Here is a 12,935-nt window from a genome sequence, read left to right as displayed (position 1 = left end):
TGACTTGCACATCCAACAAAGGCAATTCTACAACCCACAAGTACAGAGCCTGTGCTTGCAGATCCCACTGCAATGGGATTAGGAATTAGACAAATGAAGTGAACTGATCCCCTCCAGACAAGGCAACCATGAACATAAGAGGAGCCATCTGTGCCACTGCAGAGCTCCATTCATCTGCAGCAACAGGTAGGAGGAGGAGGAGCATGCGTTTACAGATCAGATTTGGGCAGTGCTGCAGATTTACAAACACTGAGGTGTTATCTTCCCCCCAAAATATGTTGCCATGCATGTAAAAAACAAGACAGGGAAGCTGAGCACACCATGAGCAATACAGAAGCAACCCCAAGGGCAGCTTCTGCCAGCCCAGAGAGTTCAACTGGCTGGTGGAGGCTCTGATAGAAACCAAGGGGCAGCATCCTGCCTCTGGGTCAGGCAACCCCAGCACAGACACAGGCTGGGGGAGACTGATGGAGCAGCCTGAGGAGAAGGACTTCGGGCTGTTGGTCAATGACAGGCTCACCATGACCTGGCTTCAGTGTGTGCTTGAGCCCAGAACCCCCACCATGTGCACTAAAACCCATAGGGGACAGCACTAGAGAGTAAGAAATGCTCAACAGATGAAATGGGAAATATTCCTTACAGCATTTCAAGTGCAGGGTGATGTTCACCATTACCCCTGATATTCATACTGCAAAATGTTGGGTCTAATCCCTTCCATGTTCGAAGGGAAGTACCTACCAGCTGCCTCCTGTCTCTCTGTTCTCCTCCTCCTCCCACCCTCCTGGGTTAAGTTACAGCTGCTTCTGTATTGCAGACCCAGGCTTATCACACAGAATCACCCACCACCAAACCAAGAATGCTGCTGCAGTTCAAAATGCTGTAACTCACTGATGACAAACACCTCTCCCAGCCTCTGCACTGGCCATGGGCCCCCAGAGATACTGCACCAATGTTCAGTGCTGCAAAGCTGCAGATAAAAGGGATTTATGTGAAGAAGAGCAGATGCCCAGAGACCAGAATAGGCCATGGAGATGCTGAAAAGGCTGAAGCAGCTCTGCTCTGGAGTCAGGCTGAGAGAGCTGGGCTGGGGCAGCCTGGAGAAGAGAAGGCTCCTGAAGGGAAGACCTTAGAGCAGCTCCAGTGCCTAAAGGGGCTGCAGGAAACCTGGAGAGGGGCTTGGGACAAGGGCCTGTACGAACAGGACAAAGGGAATGGCTTTAACCTGCCGGAGGGGAGACTGAGATGAGCTCTTAGGCAGAAGCTCTTCCCTGTGAGGGTGCTGAGGCGCTGGCACAGGGTGCCCAGAGAAGCTGTGGCTGCCCCATCCCTGGCAGTGCTCAAGGCCAGGTTGGACACAGGGGCTTGAAGCAAGCTGCTCCAGTGGAAGGGGTCCCTGACTGGCAGGGGGTTGGAAGTGAATGAGCTTTAAGTTCCCTTCCAAACCAGTCTGCGATTCTATGGTACCCAGTTCCCCTGTCTTGAAGGCCAGAGAGAGAACTTGCACAGACCATGATAAGCCTCAGATAAATCATTACTGTAGCACCAAGACCCCACAAGCAGCATGCACACTCACTCTGGTCCATCAGCTAAAGCATCAAAACCAACCGGCCCCTACATCCAACTCCTGAGGCACCATGCTCCTCCTTCACTAACTGCTCTACACCATTCCTTTTTACTGCTTCCCAGTTCAACATCTGCTGAGAAGGAACAAAACCAGACTGCATTATCCTGGTGTGGCTCATACTGAGGCCCCACAATGACTTCCTCCATTAGAGCTTCAACCTGCACAGAGCACTCAAAGGAGTGGAGAACAAACAAGGACAGACACCCCTTTCACAAAGCTATTCTCAACATCACTGACCATGTCCACTATCAGTGGCCCAAATCTCTTCCATTTTAGAGCTGAGCAAAAGGGATTCTGTGGCTCCTCTTTTAATCTCACACTTGAAAGTATCACACTTCCAGGCACAAAGGAATTTAGGGGGGTCTGATGCTAGCTGATGGGATTGTGAAACTGGAAACAGGGCACAGATAAAAGTTTGGGTTTAAGCTATTCTTTCTTTTCCCAGATTAAACTATCTGTTCATCACCAAATATTACCCACCCTGCAGTCAAAATGCAGGTAAGAGATTTGGTTGACAGCCCCCTTTAAAACAAAGCCCTTACATATTCAGAGGCACAGACTCCTTTTATCACTACAATGACTAAGATCAAGAACAGGAGAAGATTAAAGGACACGCTAAGTGATGAAGCACTCTTCCTCATCTTTCCCCTCCAGGTTTTCCACTATCACCTCAAAGTATGGAATTACTGACACTTCCTACAGGTTCAGAAGACACTAAATAAAGAAACAGAAATCAAATTCCCTCTTTTCCTCAGTTATTTCAGGCTCAAATGTTTTCTTAGCAGCTTTCTCCACGAGTTTCCTTCACATTCCAGAAGGAGGAGGAGAAGGGGTGGAAATCACCTCCTTAGTGCCTTGCTAAAGCATCTGAACAACAGCCAGGGCATGCTGCACAAAATCAAAGCCTGTAGTTTAAGAACATGGCCTATATCCTCCAGGAATCTCTGTTTACACAGCTCCTTAGATCAGCCAGCTGAATCAATGGTGAAATACCTTGGGAAATACAGAGAAAATTCAATGGATAAAGAAAGGAAACTGTGAGACTGACGAAGAAATACAAGAGAAACAGAAGTTGTGAAGAAGAGAAGGTGAGATGTCACCTTTCCTGGAAAACCACACACATTCCCAGTGCCAGAAGGATGCCATCTCCAAACCTTCTGCATCACAGGTACAAGGAGAAGGTGGCGAAGATGAATCAGCACTGAAAGGCAAACCTCACATCCTCCAACGGCTGGACTTGATGATCTTAAAGGTCTTTTTCCTACCATGTTGATTCCATGATGTGATGTTCTGGAGTGCCTTCAGGCAGTGAAGCCAACGTGACCTAACACCACAGAACAAGTGCTGTGCTTACCCTCACCAGGCTTCAAAGAGCCTGGATGCTCTATATCAGAACATGAACTTCTTGCCCAAGCGAGGTGTTAAAAAATAGCATGGAGTGAACATTCCCACCCCCACCATTCCATTGGCATGCTTCACATGGAGGCACCTCAGCTGGCGCTCCACAGCTTTAGACAGGTTTTTAATGGCATGTTTTCTCCTCTGTAAATCACTTTCATCTACTCTGAAGTCAAGTGTCTCAATATAGGTTAAGATAACCTGGAGAAACACATTTTCCTATCAAGAACTGTCAAGTTAACATGCAGCTCAGTGTAAAGATCTTCCAGAGAAGGAAGAAAGGATCGAAGCTAAGCTGCAAGCACCCTGAGGTCTTTCACCTGAGAGAGGGCACCTTCTTATGAATCCCACAACAGTCCTGGTTTGCTGTTTTCTCCAATAATTTTGGAGTTCAGGGATTAGTTTTTATGAACTTGGCTCATAAAGTAATTAAGAGATAGGATGGACTGAATATGGAGGAGAGAAACTGGTCTGAACTCCACAGACTGGAATGCCAAGTGGAAGGCTGTCCAAAACCACAGCCTCCCTCAAGCTGACCTGCTGTACATTAACATCCTCCTCCAAGACAGCACTTTCTCATCCACAAGCGTACGAAGGGACTGCCTATAAAGGGAAAGGGAATAACGAGTTTACAGCACAGCCAATGCAGTAATGGGCTGTGCAAGTCACCCTAAAAACAGATAAGTTCCCTCTTTTCAAAGAAAACCAGTGGCCATCTCCCCCAGACCTGCCACCTCCTTATTGCACAGTGAGGTTACAGCAGCCCTGCCTGGGTTTGTGCAGTCAGAACTGAAAGGACATCTGACAACTCCTGCTCAGGCCTCTGACCTGTCCAAAGCACTTGGCACTTCTGCAGCCCTTGATTCCGTTGCTCAGTGACTCCCACTGTTAAACACAGCCCTGTGCTTGGTGCCAAGAGTCAAAAGGTGGCTGGGAGTGGAAACAGGGCAGCAGACAACAGCAGCCACCAAACCCCACAGCGTGATAGGGTGTGAGCTCACTGCATCCCAAAATAACCACGCTGCAAGTATTGTACCACTTGTCAGAAGCCATGTTTCTAACTGTTCTCTTACAACCACTGGCTTGCTGTTTGATGATACAGCAGGTGGAGGGCTTAGCTGTTCCTCCTACCAAGATGCAGCCCAGCCTGGCAGAGTCTTGTTTGTTAAAGCACACACACACACAGAGCTTCACAGCCACAATGGAGACCTCTCACATTCAGCAGCATTCCAGCAGCCTCTCCAAGTGTGATTTATTTCCCTCTTCCCCCCCTCAAAATCCACTGTTTTTTCCTATAGGCCTTTCACTTACCTCTCCCATAGCCCGTCCTTCCAGAGCAAGCGCTTGAAAATCATGATTCAGTTCATCCATGGAACGTACCTATTTAGAGAAGGGGAAGAAAAGCCCATGAGGAAATGCTGGATTTAGGGTTTGGCTCAGTGATAATCAGAGTTCACAGCAATTCTTCTGATAGAGATGAAGAGTTACATTCCATATTACAGCACAGGACAAGGTTACTGAGCTCCAAAAGATGACTTACCTTTAGGACTCCCAGCTATAAGGTATATAGTGTTAGATTTATACACACACAATAAAAGGAAAAAACAGCAATTACTTAAAAGACATACAAAATCTAAAGCCTGTGATAAAGTTTAATGCAAAGATTAACGTTGAACAGTGAAGATTTCAGGGGAGGGAGTCAAAGCTTAAGCAAGGAAGTCAGCATCATCTCAGGTGAGAAATCACGAAGGTTCTTGTATAAACCAGGTAGATTTCTAGTCAGGTTACACTGATATGCAAGGGAAAAAACCCAACTCTGGACCAGAGGACAAAGCACAGACATTCAACCACATGCCAGGACCCAGCCCAAGCTATTGCCTTCCTCGGATAACACCCCTGTATTGAGGCAGTGCTTACTACACCATCCACACAGACGAAGCAATACTACACACCTCCTACTCACTGCTTACACAATCCCTGCAACCCAGCAGATCTGATGCACCTCTCTGCTAGAGCAGGGGTGACAGTTTATAGAACATTAGGTATGAAGCATCCACAGCCTCTGCTCATTGCAGCCCCTCACAGGCTCTTCACGGGGGATGATGATCTGTGCATAGGGTTTAGTTGTGCCAACACTGGACTCAAGGCATGAAGGAGGCCAGGAACAACCAGTGGTGGGTCTATAGGACAAAACCCCCCCAAACCGGTTTAGATAACTGATTACTACAGGGGTTACAGAGACCAAGATAAGAGTGGTAAAGGGCAAAAAGGAGGATAAAGATGAAAGCAAAGTACACTCCAGCTGTATAACTGCACACCTAACACAGCACTGGTATTTCCACTCCTCTCCTCAGAATCTGAAGGAAACTGTCCTTAAGCATGCCCTTGATGGCAAATTGCCATCTTGACCTCCCTGCTACACAATATACAGTAGAAATGAGCTGCATCCATCTTCCCAAATATACTTGACCCACTCACTATCAAAAGCAGACAAAAAATAACACAGAATCATAGAACCATGGGATGGTTTGTGTTGGAAACGTACTTAAAGCTCATCCAGTTCCAACCCCTGCCATGGGCAGGGACCCCTTCCACTGGAGCAGCTTGCTCCAAGCCCCTGTGTCCAACCTGGCCTTGAGCACTGCCAGGGATGGGGCAGCCACAGCTTCTCTGGGCACCCTGTGCCAGCGCCTCAGCACCCTCACAGGGAAGAGCTTCTGCCTGAGATCTGAATTACCCATGAGAGATGGTGAGAGTTGAGGCAACAACTCACACACACCAATTACACCCCTTTAACAAACCACCCTTTGGGGGCTGATGTCCCCAGTGCCCAAAAGCTGTGACAGAGCAAAGGAGGAGCAGGGAAGCCTGTGACAGCCCCCATGTGCCCCTAGGAAGCAGCAACAAATCTGAGCACCCAATGGGACACGTGGCACTGCAAAGCCCCGTTCATCTTAACCCAGGCACCAACAGGGCCCACGGGGGTGAATGGCACTTGTCAAAAGGAATCCTGTAGTCAGGTACATTAACAGCAGCAGGGACCCCAAACTGTCCTTACAATTACTAAACAGGGATGTGAAGGACCTAACATGAGAGCAACAGTACATTTACCTTTCTTCTGTAATAATCCAAGGGGCACTTCCCACTTGGGAGCTCCCAGCAATGGAGCTGAATTGTAATTTTAAGTAAATATTAATGTCAACAATCAGGTTAATACTGCACCTTATATTAAGCAAATATGGTTGCTAATATGACCTTTATCTGTAACTTCACAGTGCAATACCATAGCACATTTTGAGGTCTTTTGGGGATCACACACCAGCCTTGTACACTGAGGACTCCTCCCTGATGTAGGATTGATATAAACCTACATCGACACACAGCACAGCTATCACAGAGCAGCCTTCACTCTTCATCACAAGGGATCTTCTCCTCCTCTTTATGCCAAGTGATGTTTCCCAGTAAGAGAAAGGACAGGTGGAAGCAAACAGAGCAAAACCCCAGCCAAATACACAGGAATAAACCCAAACAGACAGACCAGAAAGTGCTCTGGAGCACAAGCAGCTGAGGAAGAACCAGCTGAGAAATCCTCCAGCTGATGATGGGAAGGGAATGTCTCGACAAGTGCAGCAGGAAGCCTGAGGCTTTCTGATTTCTATTTTCTTGATGTTGAACAACATTAAACAGATCCAACATCTGCATGTATTAGTGGTAACAGTGACTAAGAGGGTTTAACCTATTGCTATGAAGTCTATTACATTAAAGAGGGCAAGCAAAGCAAACCAGAGGATGCTTCTGGAAGCCCTGGCTGTCCAGTGTCCCTGCTTCCCCTCTCCCTGCTGCTTCACAAAGGCTAACCCTTTCCTCCCCCAGCACTTCCTTATGCCAGGATCTATCCAGCCCCACTCTCCCTTCCATTGGAGCGCTTAACCCTCCCTCTCTCCCAATTCCACTTCTGACCAGGAGGCAAAACCTCCAGGACAGCATCTGCTAAACCCAAGGTGGGCCAGGCACTGCAAAGACAGGATTTGGGGAAGTTGGAACATGTAGATGGCTGCTTTCAAGGCTTCTTTGATCTACAGTGGATTACAGGGCAGACTGCAGGCTGCCACCCTGCCAGCCAAGCAAACCAACTCCAGGTATCCCACAGATCCTACCAGAAGGAATTCTGAGCACCCTGAACTTATCTGTCATCCCAGCAAACAAAATGGTCAGGTGCTGGGAGCACAAATCCATGGAAAGGCCCCTTTCTTGGGCTTCACTGGAGCTGGATATGCTCCTGGAGCCCCCCCACTATCTGAGCTCGGCACAAGAGCGATGGGACCACCTCATTGTCCTACTCCTACAGAGTAATGAGGGAAATGCTGTTACTGTGACACTTGCTGGGACAGATCAAAATGTTGCAATATCTCAGAATAGCATTTGCTTATTTCCGTGAGAAGACAACAGATAAGAAATTCCATCCCCCTGCCACGGGCAGGGACCCCTTCCACTGGAGCAGCCTGCTCCAAGCCCCTGTGTCCAACCTGGCCTTGAACACTGCCAGGGATGGGGCAGCCACAGCTTCTCTGGGCACCCTGTGCCAGCGCCTCAGCACCCTCACAGGGAAGAGCTTCTGCCTAAGAGCTCAGCTCAGTCTCCCCTCGGGCAGGTTCAAGCCATTCCCTTTGTCCTGTCCCTGCAGGCCCTTGTCCAAAGCCACTCTCCAGCTTTCCTGTTGCGGTTTTAGGCACTGGAGCTGCTCTAAGGTCTCTCCTTCAGGAGCCTTCTCTTCTCCAGACTGAATGAGTAAAACATTCCTCAACAGAAGTCACCATTACTGCACCAGGAATCCAGGTGTAGTCATGTACTGATCCAGGAAGAACAAGAAACATCAAGAACATTCAGGCTGCTGAGGCTCCTTAGAACGGAGGCTAGAAAAAAATTATATACATTATATAGACATATATATATATAAAATTGGTTGAACACCTTAAATATTTAGTGGCACGTGACTAATGTACTCCCAAGTTTGAAGCTTTCTCAATTAACTAAAGGTTTCCAAACTGCAGAAGGAAACAAATGCCTCCTACTCAGCTGCGAGAGCTGCCGGCGCCTGTCTGCTCTGAAGGGCTCACAGCTCCTTGGTTAAAAGACATCTGAGAACACATACACACACACAGATATAGTATCTAGGAGAGAAAAATAGTATTTACCGAGTGAAAACAAGCACTACACATAACAGGCTCACCACCAACAACTAGACCAGGGTTCAGATCCTTTGTTCCACTGACTGATTACAGCACTATTTCTAGTCTTCTCCCATAACAATTGTGGATAAAAAGAATGTGAAAGCACAAGTAGTAGATGGGATGAGGTGGTTTAACTACTATTTTTGTAGTAGAAGATTCACCATTAGAATTGCTACTCCCATTAGCATTGGAAGCAAAAAGCTATTGAACTTACCCGTGGCTCATGAGGGCTGTGGCATTTGGCCAAGGTGATGAGTGATGCAGGATATAGGAATCAACCCAAGGAAGCCTCTCACATTGATTATGGGTTTCTTCAGGTTCTATTCACAGAGGGAAGGGCTTCAGAGAAGCTGCGGCTGCCCCATCCCTGGTAGTGTTCAAGTCCAGGTTGGACACAGGGGCTTGAACAAGCTGCTCTAGTGGAAGGTGTCCCTGTCCGTGGCAGGGGTTTGAACTGGATGAGCTTTAAGGTCCCATCCAACCCAAACCACTTGGTGTATCTATGATACATGAATGTGGAATTTAGGTACCCAGAGATGTCTCAGGCACATACTGGGGTGCAAAATTCCAGAATATCATTATCGAAGCAGCAACCTTAGTTTTGTCCTGCTGGAGCTGGTAATACCTTGGGAAAGCCACTTTCTGCTTCCCAGGTACATGTCTGGGTCAAGTTTTTGTGCAAGCACTCTGGGCTACACTAAGATCTGACTCATCTGACCACTGGGAAGGCTTTTCCTTTCACTCCCACCCCTATTCTGATCTACCAAGGTTTAAATTCAGAGGGACAAAGGTGTAAGGAAGGGAAAGGCTACATCTCATTCCCTACCTCTGTCACAGGAGAATGGAAGTGGCCCCAGCCCATGCTGGCAATGGTGAAAAAGGCTCATTTGAGGGTTTGATAATAGTCAAGCCTCACCCAGGGCAGAATCAAGGTCTGAAGCCCAACTTCTGGACAGGGCAAGTAACATGGGCAGATGCTCCCAAGAGAATCAACTGCCCTAGAACAGAAGTTATCCTTAAAGGAAGAGGAGAAATGTGATAGCTGAGAGGAGATCACTTGGCAGAGGGAGAGCAGCATCTCATGACATTGGCACACAAAAGCAGTTCATCACAGAGCAGAGATCATCAGTCAGAGAAGACAATTCAAAAGTGTCTCAGCAAACACATCAAAGCAAGTTCTCAGATACAGGCACTACCACATTCAGTGCTCTGGAACAGCTCCTTAAGGAGATTTCCATCAGCAGCTGAGATCAACTGGGCCAGATTTGAGGACAAGGTTACCCTGGATGGAGCGTGCCTTCACCTATTTACAAAGACACTCCTTTTATCACAACCTGTGCTGCCGAAGCACAGAGAGGTCAACACCAATGCAGCAAAACATGGAAGAGCTGAAAAGGGAAAAGCAAAGTTGGAGAGAGGAGAGGAAGATAATGGGCAGGAGGTGTGTTCTAATGAAACTCTATTCAAAACACACTTGGGCACAAGGTATAAACTGAAACACTTGAAATCCTGAAGCACTGAAATCTGTAAATTCAATAGTGTGGAAATAGCTTTGCTCTTCCTGAGCAAGCACCCAAAGGGGAGCCAGAGCTCAAAGCCAGGTTGGATGGGGCTTGGAGCAAGGTGCTCTAGTGGGAGGTGTCCCTGTCCGTGGAAGGGGGTTGGAACTGGATGAGCTTTAAGGCTCCTTCCAACCCAAACTATGCTGTGATTCCACGATTCTCATCCTATGACACACCACAGACACATCCCAGACCCAGCACACCAGGGCACTTGTGCAATCCCAACTAGAGCCAGGTAACTTCCCACTGCCTATCAGGGACAGGGAAACCCATGGATTCTGAGGAAGCAAGTTCTTGCACTACCCTTCTGAAGATTTCAGATTGTTTTTTCTTCCCTGTATGTACTATTAGGATTTTCCAACACCCAACCTTAAATATCCAACTTCACTCATGCTCCTTCTAGCTCAGGAAGGATTTTCAAAGGGCAATATAAAGCAAAAGACCAAATGAAATATTCCAATTCCCCTTCACCAAAACCACCCTTTAGTATGGGGAAATCTGTGAAACAGATCAGCCAAATGAGACATTTCATTCAGGAGAGTTAAGTTGTAAATCATTTGTGTATTGAATAGCACAGCCTTTTCACTGTCAGCATTAAGAAAAGCCCTAACACCGTGAGAGGAGGAAGTATGCATGAGAACTGAAGACTTTTAATGAAACACACCTCAGAAAGCTGCCTTCCAGAGCCCCATGTGCTAACACACAGTGTACATGAAGGACTCTGCCTTCAACTCCAGGAGACACCAAGCCAGGTTATTTGGACCCCAGCAGCCCTCACACACCAAATGCTTTCCAGGGGCAGATCAGGAAATCTCTGTCCTGAAGAGTCAACTGTCACTCAAACAGGACAGGACAACAGGTGATGGGTTTAAACTTAAACAAGGGAAGTTCAGGTTAGATCCCAGGAAGTTCTTCCCTGTGGGGATGCTGAGGCACTGGGACAGGGTGCCCCAGAGAAGCTGTGGCTGCCCTACCCCTGGCAGTGTTCAAGGCCAGGCTGGACAGATCCTTGGTGACATGGTGTTCTGCTGACAGACACTGCACCACAAAGTCACCACACACTAGCTGTAAGATATGCAGAGTTTATCAAACAAGCACACTAAAGCCAGTAAGCACACTAAAGCAATCACACTAACGTGAATTAGGTAAACATTTCTCTTACAGTGAATAAGTATAATGAAGCAAATCAGAGATACAGGTATATAAGCAAAGTACCGAAGAAAGTTAGCAATGCATTAAATCATTACTGTATAGAGAGAACAGAGTTTAAGAAGAAATACATCACCAGCTACCACTGAGTCATCCTCCAGGTCCACACTTCCAGCTGGGAAGCCCCACTGCAGCCAAAACCAGGAGTCCCAGGTAGCTGGGAAAGCTCCTATGCGCTGCCTCCACCCATAGGTGAGGCTTCTGTCATGGCCACAAGAGGGTTCTGCTTTTATACCCTTATCAAAACAACTGGCTTTGTGCCAGATCTCCATTTGCTCATGGGCCCGTGCAGTTTCTCATCATCTCACTGTTGTCCACTTCTGAGAGCACTGGCCAGGCACTCCAATGCAGCCAAGTATAAAGGTCATAGAACAGCTGCACACCTATGTTTTCCTGCCTCTTTCCGACACTCACTATGAACACAAACATATATACTCTGCCTACACTGTGGCAAATAACATCCTTTGTTCTGCCTTTCAGCCATGAGAGGGAATCAACTCTCACCTAGGTTCCCATTCATTACACATGGTCTAGGATAAAGTATCCCTGCCCATGGCAGGGGGTTGGAACTGGATAATCTTAAGGTGCTTTCCAACTCTATTCTATGATTCTGTGTTTCACTTTCAAGCACAAACACCAGGGCTCCTCCTCTCTTAGCCTCCAGGCTCTTTTTAGAGGCCCTTGCCATGACTTTAAGGCACAGTGCCTGCCAACAGGCACTAACACAGTCAAACATCAAATCCAGAAGCTTCCACAGCAGCATTGTTTGGGTAGCTGTGCTCTAGACAGGCCAGGAGATTTACCTCCTGTCTCCACTTGAATTCAAGTTCCCAGTTAAGAAGTTCCATGGTCACACTGCCGTAAGGCAAAACTGAGCATAAACCCCAGTCCCAGCCCTGCTGCTCCCACTATTCTTCACCAACTACATGTGAAAAATTCCCCACATTCAACAAGATGATCCCTGTGGAGTTCTATTGTCTCCAATTACTAAACATGTTCTCAGAGCAAGCAAATGCCTAAAATCATTTGCTTCTACTAAACAGCTCCCATACTACCCTCAGTGCAATCCAGACAGTCTGAGCACAGCCACTTGCTGCAATTCAGAAGGGACCACACCACAGGACGTTCCCTTTGCTCCAATTCAAGCACACACATGCCTCCACCAGCCCTATCCCAGAAATCCCAGCCAACTTCCCTAAACCCCTGCTCAGTGTTGGTAACTTCTGCCAGCTCAACATCTTGACCAGTTTTTTCTTCCCCTCAGGAGCTGTAGATGGCTGTTTGGATTTGGAAAGAGAAATGCAAGCTTTCATGGAATCATGGAACCATGGAATGGTTTGTACTCGAAGGGACCTTAAAGCTCATCCGGTTCCAACCCCTGCCACGGGCAGGGACCCCTTCCACGGGAGCAGCTTGCTCCAAGCCCCTGTGTCCAACCTGGCCTTGAGCACTGCCAGGGATGGGGCAGCCACAGCTTCTCTGGGCACCCTGTGCCAGCGCCTCAGCACCCTCACAGGGAAGAGCTTCTGCCTAAGAGCTCAGCTCAGTCTCCCCTCGGGCAGGTTCAAGCCATTCCCCTTGGCCTGTCCCTACAGGCCCTCGTCCAAAGCCCCTCTCCAGGTTTCCTGCAACCCCTTTAGGCACTGGAGCTGCTCTAAGGTCTCCCCTTAAGGAGCCTTCTCTCCTCCAGGCTGAACCAGCCCAGATCTCTCAAGCCTGTCTATAGGAATTTTGTTTAGGAGCTCAGTGATTTCAGTTGGGGAAAAAAAAACCCTCTGATTCCACCATTACTTCAGTGCCTGCAAGAACAAAGAGGAATTTGTAATGTATGCTATTTGTGTGGATGGGCTAACCTTGATACCTAAAGATGCAACGTGACAGCAGCATCTTTAATTGCTGAGTTTTATATTG

The 12,935-nt window shown here is 47.7% G+C and overlaps 1 protein-coding gene across 7 annotated transcripts in view; it reads right to left on the bottom strand.

Annotated features, from left to right (window-relative positions):
- Positions 1-12,935, bottom strand: part of PUM1 (pumilio RNA binding family member 1) — a 63,459-nt gene that overhangs the window by 44,026 nt on the left and 6,498 nt on the right. For all 7 annotated transcript variants that reach the window (XM_061360610.1, XM_061360613.1, XM_061360614.1 and 4 more), the window contains exon 3: positions 4,334-4,402. In XM_061360610.1, the coding sequence (XP_061216594.1) occupies positions 4,334-4,402 (69 nt within the window). The remainder of the gene's footprint in view (positions 1-4,333; positions 4,403-12,935) is intronic.

The sequence above is a fragment of the Neopsephotus bourkii genome, unplaced genomic scaffold, assembly GCF_033783945.1.
Source record: "Neopsephotus bourkii isolate Nb327-2 ecotype Australia unplaced genomic scaffold, CSIRO-AGI_Nbou_v1 NB_1036, whole genome shotgun sequence".
Classification (NCBI taxonomy): domain Eukaryota; kingdom Metazoa; phylum Chordata; class Aves; order Psittaciformes; family Psittacidae; genus Neopsephotus; species Neopsephotus bourkii.
The sequence above is the reverse complement of the archived record's forward strand: the minus strand, read 5'-3'. Positions and strand labels throughout refer to the sequence as shown.